Below are 27,585 nucleotides of genomic sequence, written 5' to 3' on the forward strand. Positions count from 1 at the left end.
TGTTATGAAATTGCCCTTCAAAATTTTATCGTTCCTAGTCTTTGGATATTTTTGGAAAACCAAATCGTGGTTTGGTTGTGACGCTTCTCATCTGAAGAACAAAGTGTGCTTTTAAAAGGATTTTCTTCTTTCTTTTACATAAAAATTATTGAAATTTGGTTTTTCTTTGAAAAAAACTCTTACTTTATATAGTGAAAATTCCAAAAGGTAAATTTAACTGTCAATCAAAGGACCTCATTGCTAATAAATGAGAGCCCTTCAGGACAGCGTTCAACGTTCCTATTCATGTAGACACAAAGACAGGGTGCAAAAACTGAAATTTTGAAAAGGTTAGAGAAATTACTTAATAATTGCAGTTTTAATAATTGATGGAATGAAAATAGTTTTTTAATTCAGTTTTTAACAAATTTGCGAGATTTATAAAAAAACGAATTGGCCGCTTATGCACATGAAACATCAAAAATGACAAATTGTTTCAAAAAAGTTCAAAATGTTCATTTCAAAATAGTGTCAATTATTAATTGCTCTCAAACGAAGTTTGTAGCAATCATTTTAGTCCTGTCGGTCTTTTTTTATGCGATTTTTCGCTTGACCGATTTTTCGTCTGATGCTTTTGACTTTTCGTCCTCAAAAACGGGATAAACAGGTAGCGCCCAGCGGGCATTAAGTGCTCTTAGAGCCTTTCAGCTGTTTCAGCTCAAACTGTTTTGGAGACTTATAATTATGGTGTGAAGAGCGGTTCTTAGAGGTTGAAGACCCCCCCCCCCAACTGTTGACCCCCCCACTATTGCCCCCCACCCCCTACCGCGCTGTTGCCCCCCACCCGACTGTTGCCACCTCCATCAGCACCACCCTTCCCCCCCCCCCCCCCCATGGCTAGTTACTGACGAACAACCGCTCGCTAAAAACACGCAAATTTGTACAAATTTTCACAATTTTTTTCAAGCTTTTTGAAAATTTTTGTCATTTTTGTAAAACTTCTGTCAAATTTTTGAGTTTTATCAACCCTAGATGTCAAGGAAGTCAGTCTATGGTTTTATAATAGGTTACTGCGTAGTTTCTAGTAGTAATAGAATGGTTTCAACATTTTAACGTCACGAATTTTAGCAATTTTTTGACAAAACGTGCAATTTTTTCAAATTTGTTGACATTTTTTTCCTTATTCAGGTCTTTCCAGACCCAGGGGTCAGAAAAAATTTTCAGGGGTTAATAATAAGGTACTGATAGATTTCTAATGGGCATAGAATAGTTTTTCAAGTTTTTGATGTCACAAAGTTAAGCAATTTTTTTTTTTAAAACTTGCTTTTTTTTCAAGTTTTTTTGAAGTTTTTTGTAGTTTTTTAGATTTTTTTCAGCCTCAGAAGCCAAGCAGCCTCCTCTAGGGTTTGATGATAGGTTACTGTAAAGTTTCTAGTCGTAACGAAATTTTCAAGATTTTGACATCACGAATTTTAGCATTTTTTTTAACATTTATTGTCATTATTCTTGATTTTTCAGCCTCAGGTTTCAGAAAACCTGCTTAAGGGTTGGATAATATGTGGCTGCATCTTTTTAGTGGTAATTGAATGGTTTTCAACTTTTTAATATCGCAAATTTTATCGATTTGTTTTTATTAAAATTGCAATTTGTTTTTTGACAATTTTTGTTATTTTATAGGTTTATCTAGCCTCAAGAGCCAAGGAACCTCCTCTAGAGTTTGATAACAAGTTATTGTATAGTCTCTAAATGCAATGGAGTGTTTTTAAAGATTTTAACATTTAACGAGTTATAGCATTTTTTAAAAAAAAAATTTTGTCAATCTTCTTGTTTTCTAGAAATTTCATTTTTCAAGGTTTTTTCAGCCTGAAGAGCCAAAAAGCCTCCTTTGAGGTTTGATACTAAGCTGCTGCTTGGTTTCTAGAGTTAATGCAATGGTTATCATTATTTTAGTGACTCGAGTTTTTGAAATTTTTTGATAAATTTTTATTTGAAAAATTATTATCATGTTCCAAGTGCATGGGTCTTTATGAGCCAGTGAAGTTGTTTAAGGCTTGAAATAGGCATAGATGGTCGCTTGAGACAACGGAATGGTGTTCTGAAGATGTTATTATCACGAATTTTAGCAAGATTTTGTTAAAATTTGCTATTGTTTTTAAAATGTTTGAATTTTTTGTCCTTTTCTGAGTTTAACGATCATTACATAACCCATCTGCAAGACTTTTTAAGTCTTGCAGATGAGTTACCTAACAAAAATCCAAAGACAAAATATGTTTTTGAACATTTTCTTTACTGCGAAGTGTGGAGACTTTTTCATTGGAATTTTGCTATTTCAGTTTTTTCTATATGATTTAGTTTAACAATTTTAGAAAACTTGGAGTTGTAGAGTCGAGTCTCATCATGGAAAAAGTTCCTAGCTCTCTCTTCCTCTCTCTGTGTTGGCTGGCGTTTCTTTCTTTCTCCTTCTCGCTCACGTTTAATCTCTCTCTCTCTCTCTCTATCCTTTATTCTTTTGTTGATGCCGTACTTCAGCGGCTGTTATATGGCGTGGTGTCATCGTCTATTACCCTAATCTCAGGCCCCTTCAATCGAGCTAAAGCTAACCTCACTAAACAGGGGCTAGGTACTGACGAAGCCAACCGCTCGCCTGTCGTTTGAGAGCAATTCGCCCGACGCTAGTCGGTTATGTTTACGATTGCCGATACAAATGCTTGTAGAAGTCTCCTTTTTCCAGGAAAATCAATCAAGAACTAAAATGTCTGTGACAAACCTCGATTTAAGATTGGATAGCAAAAAGAAAATCTTTAAAACGTTTTTTTGGAAACGAGGTTTGTAATTGTTTGTGTGTGAATGTGTGCGCGTACTTTTGTGGAAGTACAGAATTTTGAGCGTGTATGAAATGTGAATGAGAGACGGAGAATGAGAGAGTAAGTTACTATAAATTTAGTCACAAATAGAGGCACAGTGCAAGAATTGTCGGAAACCAAGAATATCACTTTATAATTGATAGCAATTGCGGCCTTAAATATGTCAAACACCAAAGCTGTTTGCTTTCAGATATCACTGGTAAATTGTCACATTATGCTTGTGGAAAATCAAAAAAGACATTTTTTGACAACTCCAGAAAAATCATTTCAAGTTTTATTGTCAATATTGCTTTTACCGGTACAATTGCTCAGAGAGGGCCTCACCAAAATCTTTACCTGGACCTTTCAGAACTTAAAATAACGGTCGATGAACCTTGAGTGAAGTTCAGATGCCAAAAAGTAAATTTTAAATTGTTTTTTATATCGGTGTTTGTATTTGTGTATGTGTGCGTTGTATGTATGGTTCGCTTGTGTGGTTGTATGCATGTGTGCGTTGTATGTATGGTTCGCTTTCGTGGTTGTTTGTATATGTATGTGTGTGTGTGTGTGAGTGTGTGTGAATTTGTATGGTGTGTGTTTAAATGAGAGGGAGAGAAAGAGCTAGTCTGGGAGAGCTTATTACTTTAAATGTTAAGTACATGTAGAGGCAGAGTGCAAGAACTGTCAGCAATCATGAAAAATTTGTTCTTCTTTGCTACAGAATGTGGCTTTTAATATTTAAGAACATAAAACTGTTTGTTTCAATATCTCTTTGACGACACATCTGCGTGATTTAAAAAAATTAATGTCCCATTATGCTCGTGAAATATCAAAAGTGAGGCAAAAAGTGAAAAAGTTACATTTCAAAAATTACTGTGAACAAATACAGTTACTGATAGTTGCCTCTAAAAGTCCAAACAACTAGTGGTTTTCTTATGAGAAAAAAGAACGAAAGACCTAAATAAACAGTGACGAAAATATTGACGACTTACAAAAAGAATATTTTGAAAAGTTTGTTTTTTGGTTTGGTGGTTTTTGTGTAGGTGTGCTGTGTTTCAAATTGTACTACTTTTCTTTTTCTAGCATGTGGTGAAGAGTCTTCTTTCTTGTTTGTCGAGTAAAGAGGCGTTTTTTGGTTGAAACAGTACAAGAAATTTTCTCCAATGGATTTAAATTGCTTTCGAATGCTCCCAACAGTTTCTCTGACAAAATTTAAAAGTTGTTTTTGCATACGTTGTTTAATAGCCGCCCTCATCTTCTCAGCCGGCTATTATTGCGCTCGTTTTTTTTTACTTCGTCAAACTTTTTTTCGCTTTACCATTTTGCCGCTTTTTCGACATTTTGCGTGAAATCTTTTTGACTTCTCAAGGCTAGTTTCTCTTTTCTCTCATTCTGCTAAAAGTGAATTTGAACATCAGTTGCTAAGCAAAGCAATTCAAAATGAACAGAGTCGGTATAAAAAATTGAAGTCAGAAATAGAAACGGGATAAACCCATAAAGCCCAATTTTAGATGCCCGCTATTTGAACGTCGTTCCTATAAGTCTTAGTTACCACCTCTAATGCTTATTGGTGTTGATAGTAGCCCCTGTAGCCTCTCTCTAAGAAACAGAAGTATGTTCAACTACGAAATGCCATCAAAATAAATCGGACTTAAAAAATATTTTTGTACAAAAATCTTTTTTTTTCAATATATTCTATTCGTTCAATCCCAATCATGCTTATTGGAATCAACGGCGGCTATTTTCCGGCAATCTGCCGGATATGTTTGTTGTATGTTGGAAGACTGTGCTATGCACAGACTCGCACGAGCCGTTTCCTTATGATAACCCCCTAAAAAGATGCACTTTATTTGTATTTGCATGATTTGCATTTCAGGTTCCTTATGCAATCTCGCTCAATCACCCTCGGTCGGAGTTGCAAAGACAACACTGTTGACGTGGATCTTAGCCTGGAGGGACCCGCTCACAAAATATCCAGGGTACAAGCGACTTTGATACTGCTTCCCAGTGGGGAATTTGTTTTCCACAATCAGGGTAAAAGGCCCGTGTTTGTGGATGGAAAAGCCGTGCTGCCTGGCAATAAAAAACGACTTCTTGATAACAGTGTCATCATTATATGCAAAATTGCTCTTCTGTTTCTGACTAATTCAAGTCTAGTTGCTCAGATCAAAGAGAAATTTAACGAAGAGATTTTGAAAATTGCTGCGAGTAAAAAGGAAGGTAATGTAAATAGAGATGGCAGAGATTTCAAGTCTGAGAATCTAACTTGACAATCAGCTGGATTATTGTGAATTTATTTTGACTTGTGAATTTAGTTTCCTAATTCAATCTCTTTTTACAGCTGCCAAGCTGTAAGCTGAGCGGAGTTATATTGCGGTGCTCTTGCTTTTTTACAATTCGAAGAATTTTTACAATTCAGAATTTTTGCAATTCAACAACTTGAATGGTATTGGGGCGCTGTCTTTTTTTATAGTTGCGAAGCTGTAAGCCTAGCGGACCTATATTGCGGTGCTCTTGGTTTTTACAATTCAAAGTATTTGAATTGTATTGGGGTGCTCTTTTTTTAAGATCTGTTCACACATTTTCATGGTTTTTGAAGTCAAATTGGAATAGTGATTTTGGCCACGCCAAAACAGGAAGTGGAGCGAAAAAGTCAAATTTTTGAACGACTTCTTCCTCTAACTAACAGCTTTCGCGCGTGACGTCATTTCTCATTCTCTGTCTAGCAAAGGTTTTAAGTTCATTTGCGTGATTAGATTTTGATCATACATGACTTACCTCACTCAATAAAATGGCTTTTGCTTTTTAAAAGTTAAGTTTAATTTGAATTAAATTAAGGTCAAAGGAACTCATGTGCAATACTGGTCCCTAATAAAAAGGCTTCTGCGGAATGAATTTTAACAAGCTTTTTTTAATTTATCGCTGAATCTCTTCTACATAGCTTTTTGAGCGGCGTCGTTTTTTTTTTCTTTTTAGATCTGTATCTGTTGCTGTCTCTTATATATGCCACGCATATCTGTTTTTTCGCAGCTATTCCGGCAATTTGCTGGCTATGTCTTTAAGATCTGTTCACACTTGTTCATGATTTTTGAAGTCAAATTGGAGTAGTAATTTTGGTCACGCCGAAACAGGAAGTGGAGCGAAAAAACGAGTGGTTTTGCGGCGTGAAATTTTTTCGTCACTCTTATTTTAAAGTAGAGTGAGAAAACGTTGTTTGAGCACAATTTCACTTTCTAGCTAGTGATTTTGTTGTTCACAAGCAGCAATTTTGCTTTGATTTTCACTGTTTTTTTGATTTTTCGGATCGGATTTTTTCTTAATGATTTTCCCAATCCTTTCATAGTTCATTCTAGGCCTAGTTTTTTGAACTAAGTTTCATTTTCTCGCTAGTGTTCTGTTGTTCACATGCGGCATTTTGACATTGATTTTCTGTTTTTTTAAAATTGTTTTCCCAATTCGCTCGTAGTCCGTTCTATGTCTAGTTTTTTGTTTAGTCAATGAAAATTCTTTGTATTGTACGTCAGGACTTGTCCTGCTTTGTTTTTTTTTCGTCTAGATTTTTGTTACGACCATTCGACGTCACAATCATTTCAAATCTGCTTTCTGTTCATTCTAATTTTAGAGTAGTGCGAGAAAACGTTGTCTGAGCAAAATTTCGCTTTCTCGTTAGTGATTTCTGTTACGACCATTTTTGTTTCGTCTAGATTTTTGTTACAACCATTTGATGTCACAATCACTTCAAATCTGCCTTTTGTTCATTCTAATTTTAAAGTAGAGTGAGAAAACGTTGTTTGAGCAAAATTTCGCTTTCTCGCTAGTGATTTTTTGTTCACTTGCGGCAATTTCACTTTGATTTTCTACATTTTTTTTCTATTTCTTACGTTTTTCAATTTTTGAATCAGATTTTTTTTCTAAATGGCTCTCACATTCGGTTCATAGTTCATTATATGCCTAATTTGTTTGAACCAAATTTCCATTTTCTCGCTAGTGGTTTTTTGTTCACATGCGGCATTTTGACGTTAGTTTTCTGTTTTTTTTTTTTTAGTTTTTTACCGGATTTGTTTTAGAGATGGATTTCCCAATCCACTCACAGCGCTTTCTAGGCCTAGTTTTTGTTTTGTGATTGAAAATTTTTTGAATTATACGTCAGGACTTGTCTTGTTTGCTATGTTTTTTTTTGTCTCGTTGTCTGACGCTCTTTTTCGTTTCACTTTTCACGCAGAAAAGCTGAAAAAAGTTAAATTTTTTTAATGGCTTCTTCCCCTCACTAACGGGATTTGCGCGCGTGAGTTCATTTCTCACCCTCTCTAACAAAACTTTTTAGGTTATTTGCATGATTCAATTTTGATCGTACTTGACTTACCTCACTAAATAAAATGACTTTTTCACTTTATATTAAGGTCAAAGGATCTCATATCTGTAATAAAGGCCCTTATGAAAATGCTTATTGCAATGATATTTGTTTTTTCTCATAATCTCTATTAATAGCCGCCTCAGCTTCTCAGCCGGCTATTTTAGCGCTCCTGTTTTTTTTTGCTTCGTCGAATAAAAAAATTTGCTTTATCTTAGTTCACAGCTTGTTCAACATTTTACGTGAATTCTTTTTGACTTCTCTACGCTAGTTTCACTCTTCTCTCGTTCTGCTAAAAGTGTTTCCAGACAGCAGTTGCTCAGTAAACAATTCAAAATGAACAGATTCATTATCAGAAAACGAAATCAGAAATAGAAACGGGTTAAACCCATAAAGCCCACTTTTAGATACCCGTTACTCGAACTTTATTCTTAGTTATTGTCTCTAATGCTTATTAGTATTGATACTAGCTCCTATGGCGTCTCAATACGAAACAGGATCATATTCAGCACCAAATGACATGAAAATAGATTGCACTTTAAAATTGTTTGTGTACAAAAATCATTTTTTCCGTTAATATTTTTCCCTTTTCCACTCCCAATCTTATTAGGTGGGGGTTATTGGGATCAACGGCGGTTATTTTCCCGCAATCTGCTGTGTATGTTTGTTTTATCGCTGAATGTTTTTTACATTTCTTTTTGAGCGGCGTCGATAACTTCGACTTATATCTGTTTCTGTTTCTATCCCTATTATAGGGCCCGCACGTCTATTCTTTCGCAGCTATTAAGGCAATCTGCCGGCTATGTTTATAGATGCGAAATTGTAACCTATAATGCGGTGATCATGGTGTTTGTTTTGTTTTGTGTGACGCTTTTCGTTTTACATTTTTTCACACAGAAACTTCAAAAGAGAAATTTTGTTGATCTTTTCATGCCGTTATTTCACTGCTCTTTTGATACTTATATGTGCGTGACGTCATGTCTTAAACTAATTGGCCGTGAGTTTTAAGCTGAATTGCGAGATAAGTTTTTATTATACCTGACTTACCATGCTCTCCAAATGACTTCTGACTTTATCAAGGTCACTTGAGATCACTGTATCCCCCGAATCAAGGCGAATATTTGACTCTTATATTATAATCAATATTAATAATAAAGCGTTTCGAGCAAGTTAAAATAACGGATATATACTTATTATTATTTTAAAAAACGTTTTGGTCATTAAAAAAGTTGACCACTTCATCAACTCAATTCTGTATCTGTTGCTATCTATATTTTACTTCACGTAAGTCTGTTTCGCGGGTATTTCTGCTTTAATTTGTGTTCAGATTGCATGAGGTGTTTTAGTTCTCTTGCGCACTTTTTTGGGTCTACTTTTAGAGAGAATTGTCAGGTGATCGTTCGAACGTTAATGTCGTTAACAGCGTCCCTCGGTCCCTCGGCTTCTATTCTATGCAGATTGTTATTGTGGACCTATTTTTACGACATGAGGAGGCCTTATGCTTTTGTATATCTTTTTAGTTAGTGAGCGAGCAAAGAAAACCGAACTTTGCGTAGTGAATGAAGTTTAAAAAGTTGTTTGGGTTAATAAATTCGAAGACCAGAGGGACGAGAGAAAATTTTTGTTCATTTCTTTTTTGAAAAGGCGCTGGAAATCTGGGTATCATCAATTTTTCTCTAAGCTAGCGAATTTTTTGTTCACGAGCGGCTTTTTGAGGTTTCATTTACAGTCTCTTGGTTTTTTAATTGGTCAACAGGATTTTTGATATGACGTCACAATCACGCAAAATCTTCTTTTTGTTCATGCAATTTCAACTGAATTGCGTGCATGACGTCCTTTTTGACGCTTAGGTGAGTTTTTTTTTGTTCATTCGCGTGCTTAAATTGTTGCTCACACGTGACTTACTTCACCTCAAAAATGACTTCCTCACTCTGAAATTGGCTTTTCTTTGCTCTAATTCAAAGAGATAATAATGTCAATGGAGTGCTTGTCACTAATTGCGGGGAATTTGGCGGCAGCTAATAGTAGCAGCAATAAGTTAAACTGATTCGTAAAAATATAACATCTCAGCATTTAAGAAAAAGATTTTTCTTTGTGTTCATTCCCTCTTTTCGAAACTGTAGATCTACGAAGCTATCATGGCTATTTTCTGGCATTTTCCAGCTATCTTTCAATCTGCTTTGAAAATCTTCATTACTTTGTTTCATTCTTCACTCATTATGCGCAAAGTGGCTTTAAACAGCAGTTGCTCTTCGGACCATTTTTGTGCAGTTTTTTTGATACTGACTCGAATAGAGTCTGTATTAAAAAACTAAATGAGAAAGAGAAGTTAAATTAACCCATAAATCCCCGTTTTAGATGCACGCTACTTGAACGTTGTTCTTATAAGCCTTTTAATGATGATAGGATACTATTCCATGTATGCTCTCATTAAGAAACAATCAAAATAACCCTCAGATAAGAAAAAATGGGAAATCAATCAATGTGTTTCTTTTCAATCTCATTCGGGGTTACGGGAATCAATGGCGGCTACTTTTCGACAATTTGTTCGATATGTTTATGTTCGCAGCTCACTTGATCTTCCCAAAACCCTAAAAGGCGAGCAGGAGTGTCGCAGGTCCTTAAAGGTCACTTAGATAGAGCAGACTTGATTATATATATGTTCATTGCGTATAGAGACTACACAAATTACTAATGTTCTTTTGACAAGGTCAGCGTATTTATAGTGAGCCGTAATTTATTACGCCACTTTTGTGGCGGTGTCTCAAATTTGCCTCATTTGTGAATAATGTTAGTGGAATCCGTTAACGTTACTCTAATCCCATGTCAAAAGATAGCAGAGCCGAATACATGCAATCTGATCAAAATTTGGAAGTGATGATTTGGGTATGTTAATTTCAGCAGTAAGGTTTCGCAGCTGTTGTTAATTTAATTCAAATTTGAAGTTGATTTTTCAGATTGTTGATGTGGCTGAAATGTTTTAATCCTGTGTGAAGTTATTTTATCAATTGTGTTCTCAAATTTAATTCTGTAGTTGTCATATCTTGTTTTTATTCGCTAACTCAATTAATTTTTGGAGGAAGATTACTTCAATTGTTGGTCCGCAATGGGGCTAGTTCTGGGTACGTGCTGTGCTGCGCAGATTGCGTGTTGCATTGGATCCTCGATCTGTTCATGCTGCTGCTCATGTCTCCCAGCCATCAAGGCCTCAACATCCACCAGGCTCATGTACTTGTCCATGCTCACTCTGATCGCATTGTTGTCTCTTGTCTTGCTGAGCACACCTGTGGAAAAATGGCTGGAAGATGTAAGTGCTCATAAAAAACAATTACTTAGTCAAAAAGAGTTCCTTAAGATGGAGGTGTAAATAAGATGATGCGTGATGGTATTTCTCAACAAACGCATTAAACTGTAATTTTCAATCTGGCATTTTATTTGGTTGTCGGATTTTTTGGACAGTTTCCATTTCTACTAATTCTGATATGCAACTCCGACCATTGTAGTTACTGTGTCGATACTACCAATTACCTCATTACCCTAATAATTAACTAAGTATGTTAAAGTAAGAAATATTGAATTATTGCTCAGATCAAGATGTACTACGACTTCTGTGAGGAGCAACAAGTGAAAGAGGGCTCAGTGTGCAAGAGGGTATTGGGTTTCTCTGCAGTGTATCACGTTTGTCTAGCCGGATTCCTGTACTTTATGTTCATGGCTGTTCTCATGCTCTGTGCCAAATCAAGCGCAGATCCCAGAGTCAAATTTGACAGAGGGTAAACAGAATTAAAACTGTCAAAATTTTCTATTTTTAATAGCCGCGAAGCGATAGCGGCTATTATTGGGAACATCGTGGTGTTTTACAATCCAAAGAATTTGGATTGTATTGGTGCGCTGTGTTTTTCTTAAGATGTTTTTACACATTTTTTAATGACTTTGATCTTTCGAAACGGGTAAAGCCCAGCGGACATTGAACTTCATTAGAGGTCCAAATTGGGCTTTCGTAGTCCTTCAAGTGCTTAGAGTGATGCAGCTGCTGGGATGACCTTAATTAAGGTTAAAAGGTCATTCTTAGGAGTTTTGGGCTCAAAATGGTACAATTTTACATAATTTTTGTGATTTTTTTGAGTTTTTTTGTTTGATTAGTCTTAAGGTGAAGTTTTTAAAAGTTGATGAAGGTCTTTTGCGAGAGAAAGTTACCTGTTATGACAATTCTATGAGCTATATGTTTTGGTACTACAAACACAAACACGCAAAATGTTACTGATTTTTGCATTTTTAAGTTTTTTGACAATTTTTGTCATTTTGAGTTTTTCCAGCCTCAGGGTTCAGGGAATATCCTTTGAGGTTTGATAGTAGGGCACTGCATTTATAGTAGCAATGGAAGGATTTGGTTTGAACATTTTAGTCTCGAATTTTCAGCATTTTTGATAAATAAAATATGATTTTTTTAAATTTTCCTAAAATTTTTGTTAATTTTGATTTCTGTCCAGCTTCAAGAACCAGAACACCACGGTCTGATAAGAAGTTACTGCATGGTTATTAGTGCCAACGGAATTGTTTCCAACAATTTAACTTTTCAATTTTTAGAAATTTTTTGATTTAATTTGCAATTTGAAAACATTTGTCCTTTATTCATTATTTCTTGCCTCAGTAGCCAGTAAATGTCCTCCAGGGTTTGATAGCATGTTATTGCATTGATGCTTGGGGCTATGGAATGGTTTTCAACTTCTTAATATAACGAAGTTCTATTTTTTTTTTTATAAAATTTGAATTTTTTAAAAATCATTGTCGATCGATCTTTGAGACAACGAATTTTTTAAGGCTTGGAATTGGGCTACTGGATAACCTCTAGAGAAACAGAAATGATTCGAAAGATATTAATATCACGATTTTCAGCAACTTTTCATTAAACTTTGCAATTTATAACATTTTCTTTGAATTTTTCTCATTTTCTGAGTTAATTGGTCTTCATGGGCCAATGAGTTTTTTCAGGCCTGGTGGATATAATACTGGAACGATTTCAGAGATAATAATTGGTCTTGAACATTTTTTGAAGTAGGTATAATTAAGGACATCAATTTTTTCCTTCGTGGTAAAAGCTAAAATAGTTTTAGCAATTAGCATTGTTCAATTGATCTGCTGGTCAGATAGAGTACTTCTAAGTTTTTCGCCCAATTCTTTCGATTGTATTGCAGGACTTGTCCTGCTATGTTTTTTAATTGGTCGTCTCCATCGATGATTCTTGCGACCTGACTTCTTGGAGTTGACTTGTTCAGTTTCAGTGATTTTACTGCTTTGCATTTAAAATCTGAGGACGTGGCGTCATTTTTTCTGCTTTTAGGTCGGTTGCGTGACTTACCTCATACAAAAAATGACTTTGAACTCAGATATGGCAATTACTTTTATGAACATTTACTAGATAAAGCGCAACAGTGTGCATCTAAGTAGTGCCAAAAGTATTTGCCCTAATTCTTGAGTATTAGAATATTGGGCTTATGATATCGAATATTAATTTTGAAACAGGTCCATTATTGATTTTTCCTCATAGGGCGCGTTTGTCTCATAAAAATTACAGTCTGAATCTAACCACAAAAGTCTGGTGGTCTATTAAAGGACTGTTGGTCAATCTGTCTATCTTTTCTTTAGTTGTTTCAATTCATGGAAGGCCACAAGCGTCTATCGCGGTTATTTTCCGGCAATCTGCCGGCTATGTTTGCAAAGCAGGGAAATGGTCTATGATTTTGAGTTTGATTGGTATTGAGTAATTGATTGCTCTCAAACGACGTCTGCTGCAATTATATCAGTTGTGGATGTCTGATAGTCTTTTTAATGCGGCTTTTTGTACTACCGACTTTTTGTCTGTAGTTTTTTTTATTTGACCATTTGATCTTTCGTCCTCAAAAAGGGATAAGCAGGTAAAGCTAGCCTCCCTAAGCCGCAGCTGGCTAATGACGCAATCAAGCACTCGTCATTGTTTTCGAGAGCAATTCGCTCGTGTTATTTGGTTATTTTTGTAATATTGTTTTGTTTTTGCGTGTTGCAAAATTGCTCTTCTAAATTAATGTTTTCAGTTTCAATAACCGTGAAGTGATGATGATATTAATACAAGGAGGCTCGGTAATTAATACAAGGAAGCTCGGTAAACGAGGCACATTAAGGTCCGACCCTGCTCATCTAAATTTTTCACTTAATTATTTTCCAAACGAAGAGATAAAAAATTAACATATCGTTCAACAAACTACTAAAGAAAAAAACATTCTACTCTAGAGGGTTTATGAGACCTGTGGCTACCATAATATGACTACCAGAAAAAACGGCAATAAAAATCAAATAGTTACAAATATTAATTACGACCAAAATCCCTAGTCCGTTTTTTGAAAACCACTAATAACCAAATCAAAATGGCATCAGATAAAATTTATACTCGGACGATCACCGGCACTTTATTGGAACAAAATATGGGACTTTTCCTCAATGCGACTTGGCAACAAGTTGACTAGAAATAAGCAAAAGAAGCAAAGTTTATTAAAACATTGCTTCTTTTAAAAAGAATTATATTCGAACTGATTAAAAACATTACGCATCAAATGAAATCATTGAGAGAGTCTTTTATACCTCCAAAAAGAGCGACTGATGCCTTTCAGTATCCAGGATAAGGCATACGACTACAAAAAAACGACACGTACAGGCAAAACTAAAATTTTGCGCGAAAAATTATGCACGAAAACGATGTCCCCCCAATCAATTAAATATTAAAAACAATAAAAATCTTCGTTTGCCTTTTTTAAAGGCAACAAAATTTTTATATTATATGACGCCCATTAATGTGATATTGTGAAAAGAGAACAAAAACCTACAAGAAAGGGGCAAATATGCAAAAATCACGAAAATTGGTTTTATGAAAACTGGTTGTTCCAAGAAGAAAGACCATTTGAGGAAAATAAAACTGTTATGAAGAGCAATTTGTATTTCAATAGATAAATGATGTGAATATAGAGATGCTTAGCTACAATTTAACAGAAATAAAATTGGCAGATCTCAAAAATCTATTTTTTATTAAGAACAAGTATTTTCAAAAATCATAGCCAACAAAAGCTTTCGACTTAAAGAGTAAACAGTTTGTCTTGCAACTACTCGGAAAATTAATTGCAACTGTTGTTAATGAGACTGAATCATAAGACTATAAAATAACATTAAATTCAAGCTGAACTAATGATTTTCAAACAACTTTACGAAACCACAGTTTTGAAGCCCTTAATTTTATAAGATATTAACCGCGAGAATATAACATCTTCATTTGCGTCTGCTTTCACCACCATAACGTCTTTTTGTAAAACGACTATCACAAAATGACAACAAAAAGAACCACAAAAACTGAAAAGTATCTATACTTCACAAAATTCTTCTGAAACAAATTGTCTAAGCCCTGAAGACATCATTTAAAACATTTAACAAAACGAAAAATAATTGTTTGATTCAACAAAACATTAGAAAGAGCTCTAAATAATGAGGTTAATTTACGAAAATGATACAACATCGTATAATACGAAAAAAACGCAAATCAGAACAAAAAGGGATAAGTTGAAGAATACTATTACTCTTTTTTTTTAGAAATATAATTCGAAATTCAAAACAACCATTAGCTATTTACCGGTATCAGTTATTAAGTTCATTTGTTTATCTATAGTTGGCCACTGAGACCTTTAATTACACAATATTTGGCATATGACAACAAAAATTAACAACAAATAAAGGGCAAAAATAAAAAAATTTCTGCAAGAGAACGGTGTCGCAGCCCTACGAACCATATGTTATGAAATCAAAAAGATGTTCAATTTCAAGTGTTGTAAAGTTTTTTTTCAGTTAGATTGTTAAATAATGCTACAATTTACAAAAGAAACAAAAACAACAGCAAAAATGGGAAATTTTGCACAAAAATTTTTGCACAGAAAATTTTGTATGAAAACTCGTAGTACCAAAAGCTAGAAAACCTTCTGTTAAAATAATTGGCTACAACAATAGTTTGTCTTCTATACGGAGGAGAGATCTACCTTTATTTACTGAGAATAAACAAAATGTTGACTAAAATATCATAAAAAAATTGACAAGTTCAAAAATCACAGAATTTTCCCTAAAACAAATACATTCAATAACATAAGAGACATTAGGTAACAACCGAATGAATAGAAAAGGTCCACTTGCTCCTCTTGAGGACGAAATTTAGATCTTTGATTGTTTAAATTTAAAATTCAGACTGTCAAAAGAATAACAATTGAAGGCAAAAGACAAGAATTCAGTTAAATTTTACTAAAACTCTTCCTCAAAGCCATAAAAACCCTTTGGTTCTCTGTAAAACTATATCTACATTTGGCCTCAAATTTACGTAAATTAGAGTGATCATTGATGGAGCCGTGAATAAAAAATATTGTCAGTAATTAACATTAAAAAAACAAAAGCAAAATATTTTGAAAAAAGGCAGCATGAAATTATAAACCAAAAAGTCTCTGATTTTAAGAATCCGTGATATTGTCGAACCTTTCCCTGATTTTGTCGCGCGCCCAGCAAACCGACCAAGTGTTCCAAGTGTTTGCGAATTAGACCAATTGTTGCGTGGAATTCTTCAAATATTAATAACAAGAACGCTGCATTTTGTATAATTATCGAGACAAATCTGCAAAAAACGGCAAAGTTTTAATTCCAGAAGACTTTCATACGGCACCTAATTGCCACTAGCGCTCTTTTTGAGATTAGGGAGTCTGCTTTAAGGTTTCTAGGTCACGAAGTCTGGCAAACTTTAACGAAGTGGACCAAAAAGCATTTTTTGTGCCATTTTTGATGAAAAAAGTGAATTTTGAAAATTTTATCAAAAATTATAGCCAAAAAAAACTTCAATCAAACAATTCATCAACTCTCTTCTATCTCTAATGGTAACAACAACACTATGCCGTTAAAAATTTTAACTTATTTTGAACTATATTAGCGAAATTGTGTCAAACTTTAGCAAAAATTACTGAAAATGTGTACAAAAACAGTCGAATGTTCACAAAACTTCAAACCTCGATAACTCCCTGTAAAAAAACGAAAATCGATAAAAAAAATTTTTATTTCCGTATTCTACGCTGGACGGGCTTTTCAATGATACGACTCACAATTCTCTACGATGAGTATATCGATCGGCCAAAATTCACTGAACAAAAAAAAGCCAGTTGAGTATATAGTTCCTCCTCCCCACCAAAAGTGGGAGTCGGAACAAAAATGAAGCCCTTTTTTGAGAATCCACGCTTGCTAATTGTATATTATAGGAAAAGAGGCTCCATTTTTTGGTTTATCTACATTTTGGTTTATCTTATTAAGGTCATCTACATTTACAACATGTAGATGACCTTACGTACCGCATAATTAATTGCCCCCGACCGAAGTATGAGGCAATTATCGAAAACGTGCGTCTTTTTTATGCGAAGTTTTTGCTTGACCGTTTTAACTTTTTTAACTTTCTCTCTCACAATTCCAAATAGCTGAACTTTATTGGCGGCATTTTACTAATGAATAGTCCACACGGTTGTTATTGCCATCGAGAATTTTTACGAGGCGAAGCTGAGTTATTGAATAGTTCGAGAAGGCTATAACAACCGTGTGGTAAAATTAAGAATCTCCTTGCGATTACAACAGTTGCATTACTTGAACCACTGTTGCCGTGATTGGACTACGAGTTTATCACTCTTTTATCGCCACTGTTGATATAGTAAGAGTGGTGATTTAAAAAATTGGATATACTCGTAGTCTTATGAAGCAGATGTCGTAGTGTTGATTGGGCGTTAACTTATTTCACCGGTAAGATAAACAGCTATTGTTATCGCAGCGAGAGATCATTAAATGACGACTAGAAAGTGCGCCGCAATTGGAGCCACCATTTCACTTTTGATCTTAATAGTGGTATATAATAATTACCTCTAAGGACGTCATTTGAATCCCCTAATAAAGTGATATCTCAGAAATCCCTCAATGAATTTTTTTGCATTTATATTGCCAATCGACGCCACATCCAGATCATGTTGATATAAATTAATGAAGAAACGTTCAAGATGTGCAATCAATTCAACGGTTCTTTTAACGTGCAATGCTGTATTCCATGGTTTCTGTTTAGATTCTGGCTGTGGAAATTTTTGCTGCTCATTGGTTGCATTGTGGGCGTCTTCTTCATTCCGACAACCGATGCTTTCTACATGAGTGAGCATTTAATTGTACTTTCATGAGAAGGTTACTGCTCTAGTTTTACGCTCGGGTGGGGTTTACATGGTAACAATTAAAGGCTGGATACATAAAAGCGTAAGGGGAAAGGCGTTTTGAATTGCTCTCTTCAAAATATTAAGATTAGAATGCCCATTTCACTAGTCCAAATAAACTGAGTTGCCTCTTAAATGTGCCAATACATATTTGGCAAGGGACTGTAATGAAGAGAACTAAAGCCCTGAGCTTGTTGAAGAAATTTATTATGCAATAGACGTGTTTTAGCATTGTACGTGATGGGTTTGATCGGTGGATTTGTGTTCATTTGTGTCCAAATTTTGATGCTCATTGACTTTGCTCATGCCTGGAACGAGTCATGGTAAGAATTTAAAAGAGATATTAATCAGATATAATTTGACTCTCGTTCATTACTTGAATAGAATATTAATCATGTTTTGAATTCGACCCAAAACAGGATTGAAAGGTGATGAAAACGGGAGGACGCTGTTGTCTGCTTTGTAAATTTGATTGCTCTAATTTTGGGATTGGTCTAACTACTGGAAAAATATCGGGACCTTTCTTTTAATCGCTTAAGTTTTTGCGCCTGATTTTCGCTTTTGTATTGATTAATTATTGTGGTACTGGAAAGCAAACTCAGCGTATTCTAAGTGTCGCAAAGTGGCTTCTGTCGAGCTTTCTTACTGTCAACTGGTGCTATTAGTTTAATCTCGGCCTCTTGATGAAATCAGTTAGCTGGCTGTACGGCGGTGCAAATTTTGCATTTTATCTTTCTATGCCCCGTAATTTCCAAAAGATTTTCTTTGTTATCAGAAACAATTTTTTTTACAGAAGGCACCTCTTGAAAATTGTTGGTGCTCTCCCTGATAAAATTTCGTGTTAACAATAGATGACCATCTAGAAATGGTATTTTTGCACCCTTATGACTATATGCTTTATTACTATCAGTCGCACATCTTAGGTTATACAAACCTCAATGAGAAGCAACGCCCATTAAAATACAGTGGTACCTAAATCTACGTACGGCAGAATTGCTGCTCTGTAAGAATAATTTGCGTTAGGGCGTGAAAAATTTTTTATTTCATTCTTGTTTTCTACGCTTAAACGGAAAAGACGGAAATGTTGTTTTATTTGATGTTTGTAGAGCTTAAAAATTCTTCAAATGTACGTAGATTTTTGGTAACACAGTGTATGTACTCAAGATAATGAATTCTCTTTTCGAATGATGTAATGGTTTATTTTCTGGAGTTTGAAATTAATTTCGTTTGACAGGGTCGGTAGGATGGAGGACACGGACAACAAGTGCTGGATGGGAATGTTGATCTCCTTCATGGTGGCAATGTACACAGCTGCTCTTTTAGGAGTAATCTTCCTCTTCTTCTACTTCTCGGGATCATCCTGCATTGACAACACAATAGTCCTAGTGGTGCTAATCATCCTATGCATTATCATTTCTGCTCTGTCAATTCTGCCCAAAGTTCAAGAGGGTTAGTGTATGACATCTGGATGATGAATCCAGAGTAACTATCTTGTTGCCAACCACGCACCATTTGCATTGCTCTCGAACCAAGTTAAGAAAAATTTATCTAGGCAACAGCCCCTAAATTAAATTGCCCCGCGTGTCGTTTTGTCCGACGTTACTCGGTTTGTGTTTCCTAATGTAAGCTTGAAACCAATATGTCCATTTCGTCTACTAATTTGTAGCAAATACAAACATGTGTTGCTATGTGTGAGAAATTAAAAGATGCTTTAACTGAACAGCTGTGTTTTTAAAGGGATGAATGTTATGCTTATGTAACCCATACCTGTATTTGATCTGCTTCGTTTGCATTCTGCCTCGCCGGATGGATCTGGTCCTCGGCCTGTGGACGGTCGGGTCGGCGCTCAATTAGGTGCCTTCACGGTGCTCAATTTATACGCCGAACATTTTTGCCGGGGTGTTGCTAACAATAGTAGTGTTCTGTTCGCGTGCATCAACACTTTATAAACTGCCGAAAGTTAATGAGGCCTACTTTTCTAATCAATATGTACTTTTATCTCTGCCAAGCATTTACTAAGTGGGGTCAAATTAACAGGATATAACTGTTTCAGAGAACCCTAGAAGCGGGCTATTGCAAGCCTCAGTGACGAGTCTGTTCGCAGTTGGGCTCACCTACATGGCGCTCTCGTCTGATCCCAGAGATGACTGCAACCCTACTGGAAGCACAGCTGAGTGGGTCGGCATCACTATAGCCCTCCTACTTACTGACTTCACCGTTCTAATTGCTAGGCAAGTCCGAATTCGAGAATACGCAATGTATGAGAAGTACTGAATAATTGCTCTTTTATTAGCGAACTTATTCCCCGACAAACATAAGCAGACTAGAATCCAGCAATAGAATCCACCCCCCCCCCCGCCACTCGTTCGAGGGCAATTCGTCCGACGTTGGTCGATTATGTTTTCACATTGTGCGCATTAATTGATTGTTGCAGTTGACATCGCGAAAAATTGATTGTTGCAGTTTTCCTGCACCTCACAAACAACATCAATGCCGTATGATTGCCAAAAATGTGATTGTCCCTCGACCATTGTAATATTTGAAGTCTGGCACAATACTTATTTTGATTGCCAGACTAAAGGACCTATGAGCACTGAGTCAAAGTTTTGATCAATATACCTTTCATCTGAGATGTCTCACTATTTAGCTCCAAGAAGAAGTAAGTAGCCTTCAATGGGTGGCTCCTGACGGCCATTTTCAAAGAGAAGCAAATCAATTCTCAAACATTTTTCTATCGTTTCTCTGTACTTTAGTAGATCGTAAAGTAAATGTAAGTTCTAAATTATTATACACTGTAACCATGACAGTATGATACCGCGGTGTGTTTCAAGTAACCTCTGTTTCATTTATAAAGTCTTATGTTTGTGCAACTAAATGCACATTTAGAATTTCCCAATTTTTTACTGTTTATAGTGAAATTTAGAATAAGCAGATATCAGCTGTTGTCTGCCAAAAGCGATGCAGATAATTGTTTGGAGATGCATTGTTTTTCAAAATATAATTGTAGTTATTCTGTTTCAGTGGCACTTCGAGCAAAGAAGATAGCTCGTCAAGTTATGCCGCAGGTGAGATCGAAACGTCATCTATTTACAAAACATTCGAGATAATGAATTTTGTTTTTTTTATATATAGCTGCGAAGCTTTAAGCTGAGCGGAGCTATATTGCGGTGCTCTTGGTTTTTTACGACTCGAAGAGGAGTATTGTTTTTCTTAAGGTTTTTTTTTACCGGAAGTACTATTCGTTCAGACGCTGTTTTGACCTGAAAGTGAAAGTGAGAAAAATTGCTGTGTGAACTATTTTTTTCTGAGCGAGAGAAGTTTTTTGATCATGCGCTGCGTTTAGTGAATCACTTTTTGACTTTGAAAAGTAGTTTTTGACGGAATGGCACATAGATAACCGTTTTTAGCCGTTTTTTCGTCGAATTGGCCCAATTTTTTTGCTTGTAATTTGGTTTTTTGTAGAAATGATTTTTATTCGATGCGTTTTTGGAAATGTAAACCTTGGAATTTAATATCACCGTGTTTTGCAGAGCCTGAAAACGCGTTTCAAGTTCAAAATATGCACCTATTTCTTTATTTTTTAATTTATTTTTGGCATTTTTTCTATTAATTTCTTCATTTTTGGATCTTTTAGCCGTCTTTTAGTCGAAAATTGGTTAATATGGCAACGTCATGTTGATAATTCATATGCTCCAAGCCTCTTTCTACCTCGATGTATTTTTGTTTTTATAAAATTTTACATATGCTAATCAGATTTTTGCAGTTTTTTCAATTTTTCTTCCGTTTTTTTGTCTGTATTTTTGTTTTAATTACAAGAATTAGTCTTTTTCTGCAATATGAGGGGATTTAATTTCGTTTCAATCAAAACTTCAATAATTTTTAGGCATTAAATTTTTGAAAAACTGTTAAAAAAAATAAAAATTTTTTTATAAATACAGTCTTAAATATTTTTTGACTATAATTTTTTGCAAAATGTTTCAATGTTTCATGTGTTTGCTTTCTGCTTTTTTTGTTCCGTTCAGGGGGATGGATCTTTGTCTCGGATGGCTCATTGTCTTCTATGTCTCGAATGCTGAAAAATGAAATGTTTCTTTTTTCGTGTTTTTTACTTTATTTTTTTTTTACTTTCAAAAATCAAGAATTAGTGTTTGTTACGGTGTTACTTACGTTGTGTCCATGTTCTTCAAATTCTAGTTTGTTTCTTTTTAGCTCTGTCTTGGCACCTACTGTTATATTGGTTTTATTGTTTTTTTTCAGTTATTAAAGAATTGAGTGATATCAGCTTTTTCTGAGATTTTCTTAATTTCATTGGTTTGTAATTATTTCATTGAACATAAGGCAGTGCTGAGAATTTGCTAGCAAGCCTTTTCCAAAATTCCCAAATCACTTTTTATTGTATTTTTTGTTCTGGCCTTGGTAATGTTCTTAAACAATTTCTTGCCTTCGAATGTTATTTTGTCGCTTTTCTTGGATTATTTTAATTCTTGAATTAGTTTGAAATCATTTTGTCTAGCATATATACGATAAGGAAAAAGTTTTTGTGTAGTTTTTGTGTTAATTGCAAGGATTAGCGATCTTACTGTAGTAGTTTGCTGATTCTTTAGTTTGAGTATTTTTTTTTTGAAAAATTTAACTTAGTTTCTTTACTTAAGTTTTTATTATTACCTGCCGTTTGCTTTCGCGATCTTTTTGAGATTAGAATGATGAATTATTTGAGTGGAATTGATAGCCCTTTCAGCTTTTTCAGCCTATCAGTGTTTTGACAATCCTAATTATGTTGCACTTTTTCTAACGTTACCAAACGTTTTCAATAATATATTTTTTGCTGCATTTTGTTTCTTTTGGCGACAGTGGTTTAAATTTCTCAATTTTTGGATCAGACCGGGGGAATGAGTTTACGGTTTGAAACAAAAGCTAATGAATTCAGCTGCAATTTCGTTTTTTTTTTGTAAAGTTTTTACGCTTCGAGTCGCTTCCGGACTTCTCTCGGCTGTGTTTTACAATTCATTTGAATTTGAATTGTATTGGGGCGCTGTCTTTTTTTGAGATATGTGCACATATTCTCATGATTTTTGAAGTCAAGTTAGAGTGATGATTTTGGTCACACCGAAACAGGAAAGGGAGCGGAAAAGCGAGTGTTCTTGTGGTGTGAAATTTTTGCGCTAATTTCAAAGTAGAGCGAGAAAACGGTATTCGAACAAATTTCGCTTTCTCTAGTGGGTTTTTGTTCACATGCAGCATTTTGACTTTGATTTTAACTGTTTTTTATTTTTTCGGTCGGATTTTATCTAAATGATTTCGCCAATCCCTTCATAGTCCAATCTAGGTCTCGTTTTTTCTGTCAATTTTTCGTCCTGCCATGTTTTTTTTGTCTCATTTGGCGCTCTTTTTCGATTAACATTTTTCTGAATGACTTCTTCCTCTCACTAACATGATTTGCGCGCGTGACGTCATTTCTCACTCTCTGTAGCCAACTAATCTAGTTTTTCCAAGTCTATTTCCAGATTCCGTGAAATGAGCTCATTGAGCTGCTCAATGAACGAAAAGTTTTTACTATATTTGTTCCTTTTTTAAACTGTTTTTGTAGCTGCGAATTAGCACGTTGAGTATAGCTATATTGCTAATATTTTTAAACCAATTTTAGCCGTTTTGTGACGATTTTTCTCCTTTTTGTTTAGTTGAATATTTTGTAATTTATTTCTGAGCTAAATTCTAAATAAGAAGATCCAAGAAGTTAAAAATCAATTATTTCTGAAATCGCCGTATACCCAGAATTCTGTTAAAAGTTTTTATTTTTCCTATCTTGGAATGGATTTTCTAAAACTAGAGCTTTTTTAAAACATTGGCCCTTGATTTTTGAGTTTTTGATGCGAAAAGTTTCTTTTCAACTAATGTGTTAACGAATAAAATCAATTTTGAACAGTATGTTGACCAATTAATTGTCATGTTAACATTGGTAAGTTTTTATATCTTGTTCAATTTTCGATTTTGCTTTTTTAATAAAAACGGTAAACTTACAGTTTGAAGAGTTCGAAGAGTTTTTTTTACAGTTCGAAGAGTTTGAATTGTTTTGGAGAGCTGTCTTTTTTTAAAGGTTCGGACCCCTCTTAAATTGGTTATCTTGCGCCCACAAAAAAATTTTTAAGCTACCTCCTCTGAATTAAGTTTCCCCGCATGTCGTTGGAGAGTAACCCAACGTTAGTCGGTTTATTTGTTATTTCAGTAGCTGATTAGGTTTTTTCCAGCTCTGCTAATCAATTATACAATGTTAATTGTCTTGCATTGCGTGGAAATTAATCCTGGTAGGCATATTAATTTTGGACACTTTAACTTTTACATTTTGCATAATCTAAATTTCTCTCATTCACTATTTCAAGCAGCTGAACTCAATTGGCGGAGATTTGATTTAATTCTAGTAGTCAAACGAAAAGTACCCCACAATTGGGGTCATTTTTCACTTTAAGTCTTAATAGTGGTGTAAAGTAACTACTAATAAAGTTATTTAAAGCCTAGTAAAGATTTTAGTATCCCCCAGACTGAAAAGTGCAATTGATTAGAGTTTCCACCGGTCGTTTGAGAGCAATTCTTCGTTAGTCGGTTATTAATAGCCGCGTCAGCAATTCCAGCAGGCTCTTATTGCGCTCCTGATTTTTCTTAACTTCGTCTAACAGATTTTTGTTTCGTCTTACCCTGACTTCTTGGAATTGACTTTTCAATCACTTCTACTGCTTTGCAGTTAAATTTTGTGTTCGTGACGTCATTTCTGCTTTTAGTTCAATTGCGTGACTTACCTTTCTCAACAAATTACTTCTGAAGTTGCTTAATGAACTTTAAATTTTATGAACATTTACTAATTAAAGGTCAATAGTGCGCATCTAAGTAGTGCCAAACTTATATGCCCTAATTCCTGAGTAATAGAGTCTTGAGTTTTAGTATGGAATATTATTTTTGAAAAAGCTCCATTAGGGCTTTTTCCGTGTAGGGCAAATGTGTCTCATAAAAATGACCGTCCGAATCTAACCCAAAAAGTCTAATGGTCTATTAAAAAGCTGGTGGTCGATCTGTCAATCTTATTTCTTCAGTTGTTTCAATTCATGGTAGGCCACAAGCGTGTATCGCGGCTATTTTCCGGCAATCTGCCGGCTGTGTTGTTTATTTTCTAATAAGGGTACAATTATTTCGGATTGTGGGCATTTGCTGTTAGGAAGCAATGCATCTTTTTCAGAGGTTTAGTGTGTATTCGGTATGGAACTGATTTAGATGATGGGGGTGAGGAGGGTGGGAAACAAGCGGTGATAGATGACGAAGAAGACGAGGTGTCCTACAACCACTCTCTCTTCCACCTGGCTATGGCAGCTGCATGTCTCTACATTATGATGACACTCACACAGTGGTTCAGGTCGGTCACTTTTTCTGATAAGCAGACTCTTTTTGAAGACAGTTAATCTATTTTGATTCTTGATATACTGTCATAAGGTGCATTTGAATCATACCTAATTCATAACTAATCAGACAGCGCTCGGAGGACGTTTGGTTGGTCAGCGGTCCCAAGACATGGAACACATTGCCTCAATAAATCCGCGAAAAGCAAAATTTGGATAATTTCAAAAGATTTCTGAAAACGCATCTTTACTGTTGCGCTTAAAATTAAAAAGATTTGGGTAAAACCATTCAAAAAGTGGCCTATGGTGTACTGATTTATTACTCATGATATAGAGTGTGCTGTCATTTTAGCCCAAATGAAGTGGATAGTTCTCTGGAGGATGACGACTTCACTGACTCTTCTATCTCCAAGTGGGTCAAAATATCCTCATCATGGGTCTGCTTCGCCACCTACATTTGGGTCCTATTTGCACCGATGATCCTGACGGATAGAGAATTTTAACCGAAGACAGAGATCAAGATGACGATTAGAACGAACATTAGATAGTGAACAAGTTCTGATATAGAAAAGCTAATTTATTTAAAAAAACTAAATACAGCATGAAGTTATGTGCTCATATTCCACATTTCTGCCCTCAGAAATGCTTCAAAAAATATTGTCAGTCCAATTATTGATCGGGTCTATCATTAAGTTATAAGTTTTTAAATTTGATAATTCCTTAGATGTTACTTGCAGTGTCAGATTGATCACTTAGCCATTTCAACAGTCTATTTAATTCAGTCTCTCCCAATTGTTTCTGTACTAGCGCTGTGATGAAGGAGAAATCGAAGTGTGAACAAATATGGGACAGAATATTTCGAATTACTGAGTTGACTTGTCTTCCCCGCGTTCAACGATTACCTTTTTAGGGGATGGTTTTTCAATTGACCTTTTTAATTGCTCTCAAACGATTTTTGTAGCAATTATAATATTCCGGTTGGTCTTTTTATGCAATTTTTCCCTTGACCGATTTTTTATCTGACCCATTTGACTTTACGTCCTCAATAACGGGATAAACAGGTAGCGCCCAGTGGGCGTTAAGTTCTCTTAGAGCCTTTCAGCTCATTAGTCTCCAAGTATAAGATAAACAGAAACCCCCCCAAAAAAAAACAATCCCCCCACACACAACCCCCCCCCCCCCCCACACACACACACACACACACACAGCCCCACACCTCACACCACCCCCAAAGCTCCACCTCCCCAGCTGCGCTCACCTCACGCCCCTTCAATTACGCTAATGCTAGCCTCTCTAAACCGTGGCTAGCTACTGACGAAGCCAACTGCTCGCCAGTCGTTTGAAACTAATTCGCCAGACGTTAGTTGGTTGTTTATTAATTGCTCTCGAACGAAGTTTGAGGCAATTATTGGAAAACCGTTTTGCTCTTTTGTTCAAGAACATTCTTTGACTTTTTGATAATTCTCTTTTTAATAGCCGCACAGCGATAGCTGGGGCTATTATTGGCCTTCTCTTGTTTTTTACAATTCAAAAAATTTGAATTGTATTGGGGCGCTGTCTTTTTTACAATTCAAAGAGTTTGAATTGTATTGGGGCGCTGTCTTTTTTTAAGATCCGTTCACACATTTTCATGATTGCTGAAGTCAAATTGGAGTAGTGATTTTGGTCACGCCGAAACAGGAAGTGGAGCTAAAAAGCGAGTGGTTGTGCGGCGTGAAATTTTTTCTATCTAAATTTAGAGCGAGAAAACGGTGTTTGAACAAAAATTCGCTTTCTCGCTAGTGGTTTGTTCACATGCGGCAATTTCACTTTGATTTTTACTGTTTTTTCGATTTTTTGGATCGGATGTTTTTCTAAATGGTTTTCCCAATCCATTCATAGCTAAGTTAGTTCTAAGTCTAGTTTTCTGTTTAGTCAAAGAAAATTCTATGAATTGTACGTCAGGACTTGTCCTGCTATGTTTTTCTATTTCGCCGTCGCGATTTCTGTTGCGACCATATGACGTCACAACCACTTCAAATCTGCTTTTTGTTCATTCGTTCATGCAATGTCAACTAGAATGCGTATGTGACGTCACTTTTCGCTCTTAGTGGAGCGAGTTTTTTGTTTATTCGCTTGATTAAATTTTTGGTCACACTTGACTTACCTCGCTCTCAAAAATGACTTCCTGACTTTGTAATTGACTTTTATTTACTTTAATTCAAAGAGATAAGGTCAAATGGGTGTGTGTCACTCCAAATGAAGGTTATTTGAGAGCAACTAATAGAGGCAGCAAAACTTGTAAATATTTAAAACCAAAATATAACATGTCAGCCTTCAATGAAAAGACGTAGTTTTTGATCTGTCTTTTTTACTGTTTTTTGAGACTGCAGATCTACGAAGGTATTGCGGCTAATTTCTGGTAATATGCCAGCTATGTTTCATTTTTGAGTGATCTCAATTGCTACCATTGTTTGTTGCTAATATAAAAGCGATTTGAGCGGGGAAGGTTTAAAGACGGTGTAGCTTAGTGGTTAAGGTGTTCTGTGTGTCGCGGATCCGAACCCCTATGAGGCCGGAGTTTTCGCACCCATAACAATTTTCACTTATTCGTTTTTGTTTTCGATTTTCTTTTTGGGTAACTTTTTCACGCTCCACTTCTTGATCTTCAGCGGAACCTTAACTGATGTTATTGAGTGCTCTCAAATCAAGTTTATAGCAATTATATTATTGATTTTGACTTTGTCAAAAATATTAACTTTTCGACC

At 35.3% G+C, this 27,585-nt stretch overlaps 2 protein-coding genes across 2 annotated transcripts in view; both read left to right on the plus strand.

Moving 5' to 3' along the window:
* The window catches only part of LOC142340761 (microspherule protein 1-like), a 55,278-nt gene extending 50,128 nt beyond the window's left edge, over positions 1-5,150 (plus strand). Inside the window, exon 3 of the mRNA XM_075391466.1 lies at positions 4,699-5,150. Within this exon, the coding sequence (XP_075247581.1) occupies positions 4,699-5,092 (394 nt within the window). The 3' untranslated portion in view covers positions 5,093-5,150. The remainder of the gene's footprint in view (positions 1-4,698) is intronic.
* Positions 5,151-10,100: 4,950 nt separating this feature from the next.
* LOC142340762 (serine incorporator 3-like) lies at positions 10,101-25,633 on the plus strand. Its single transcript, XM_075391467.1, has 9 exons — positions 10,101-10,480; positions 10,762-10,946; positions 17,318-17,400; positions 17,686-17,779; positions 18,691-18,905; positions 19,510-19,687; positions 20,478-20,521; positions 24,717-24,855; positions 25,191-25,633. The coding sequence occupies exons 1-9, from the start codon at positions 10,280-10,282 to the stop codon at positions 25,339-25,341; spliced, it is 1,290 nt and encodes a 429-aa protein (XP_075247582.1). The 5' UTR covers positions 10,101-10,279; the 3' UTR covers positions 25,342-25,633.
* Positions 25,634-27,585: the final 1,952 nt, after the last annotated feature.

Source organism: Convolutriloba macropyga, chromosome 6 (genome assembly GCF_964194025.1).
Source record: "Convolutriloba macropyga chromosome 6, txConMacr16.3, whole genome shotgun sequence".
Lineage (NCBI taxonomy): Eukaryota > Metazoa > Xenacoelomorpha > Acoela > Convolutidae > Convolutriloba > Convolutriloba macropyga.

Excerpts from the sequence above, each read along its gene's own strand:
- LOC142340762 (XM_075391467.1), top strand. The coding sequence starts at position 10,280 with ATGGGGCTAGTTCTGGGTACGTGCTGTGCTGCGCAGATTGCGTGTTGC. Across the intron at positions 18,906-19,509 it reads TCTGCCCAAAGTTCAAGAGG|AGAACCCTAGAAGCGGGCTA; the intron begins GTTAGTGTATGA and ends TAACTGTTTCAG. Across the intron at positions 20,522-24,716 it reads CTCGTCAAGTTATGCCGCAG|ATGATGGGGGTGAGGAGGGT; the intron begins GTGAGATCGAAA and ends GAACTGATTTAG.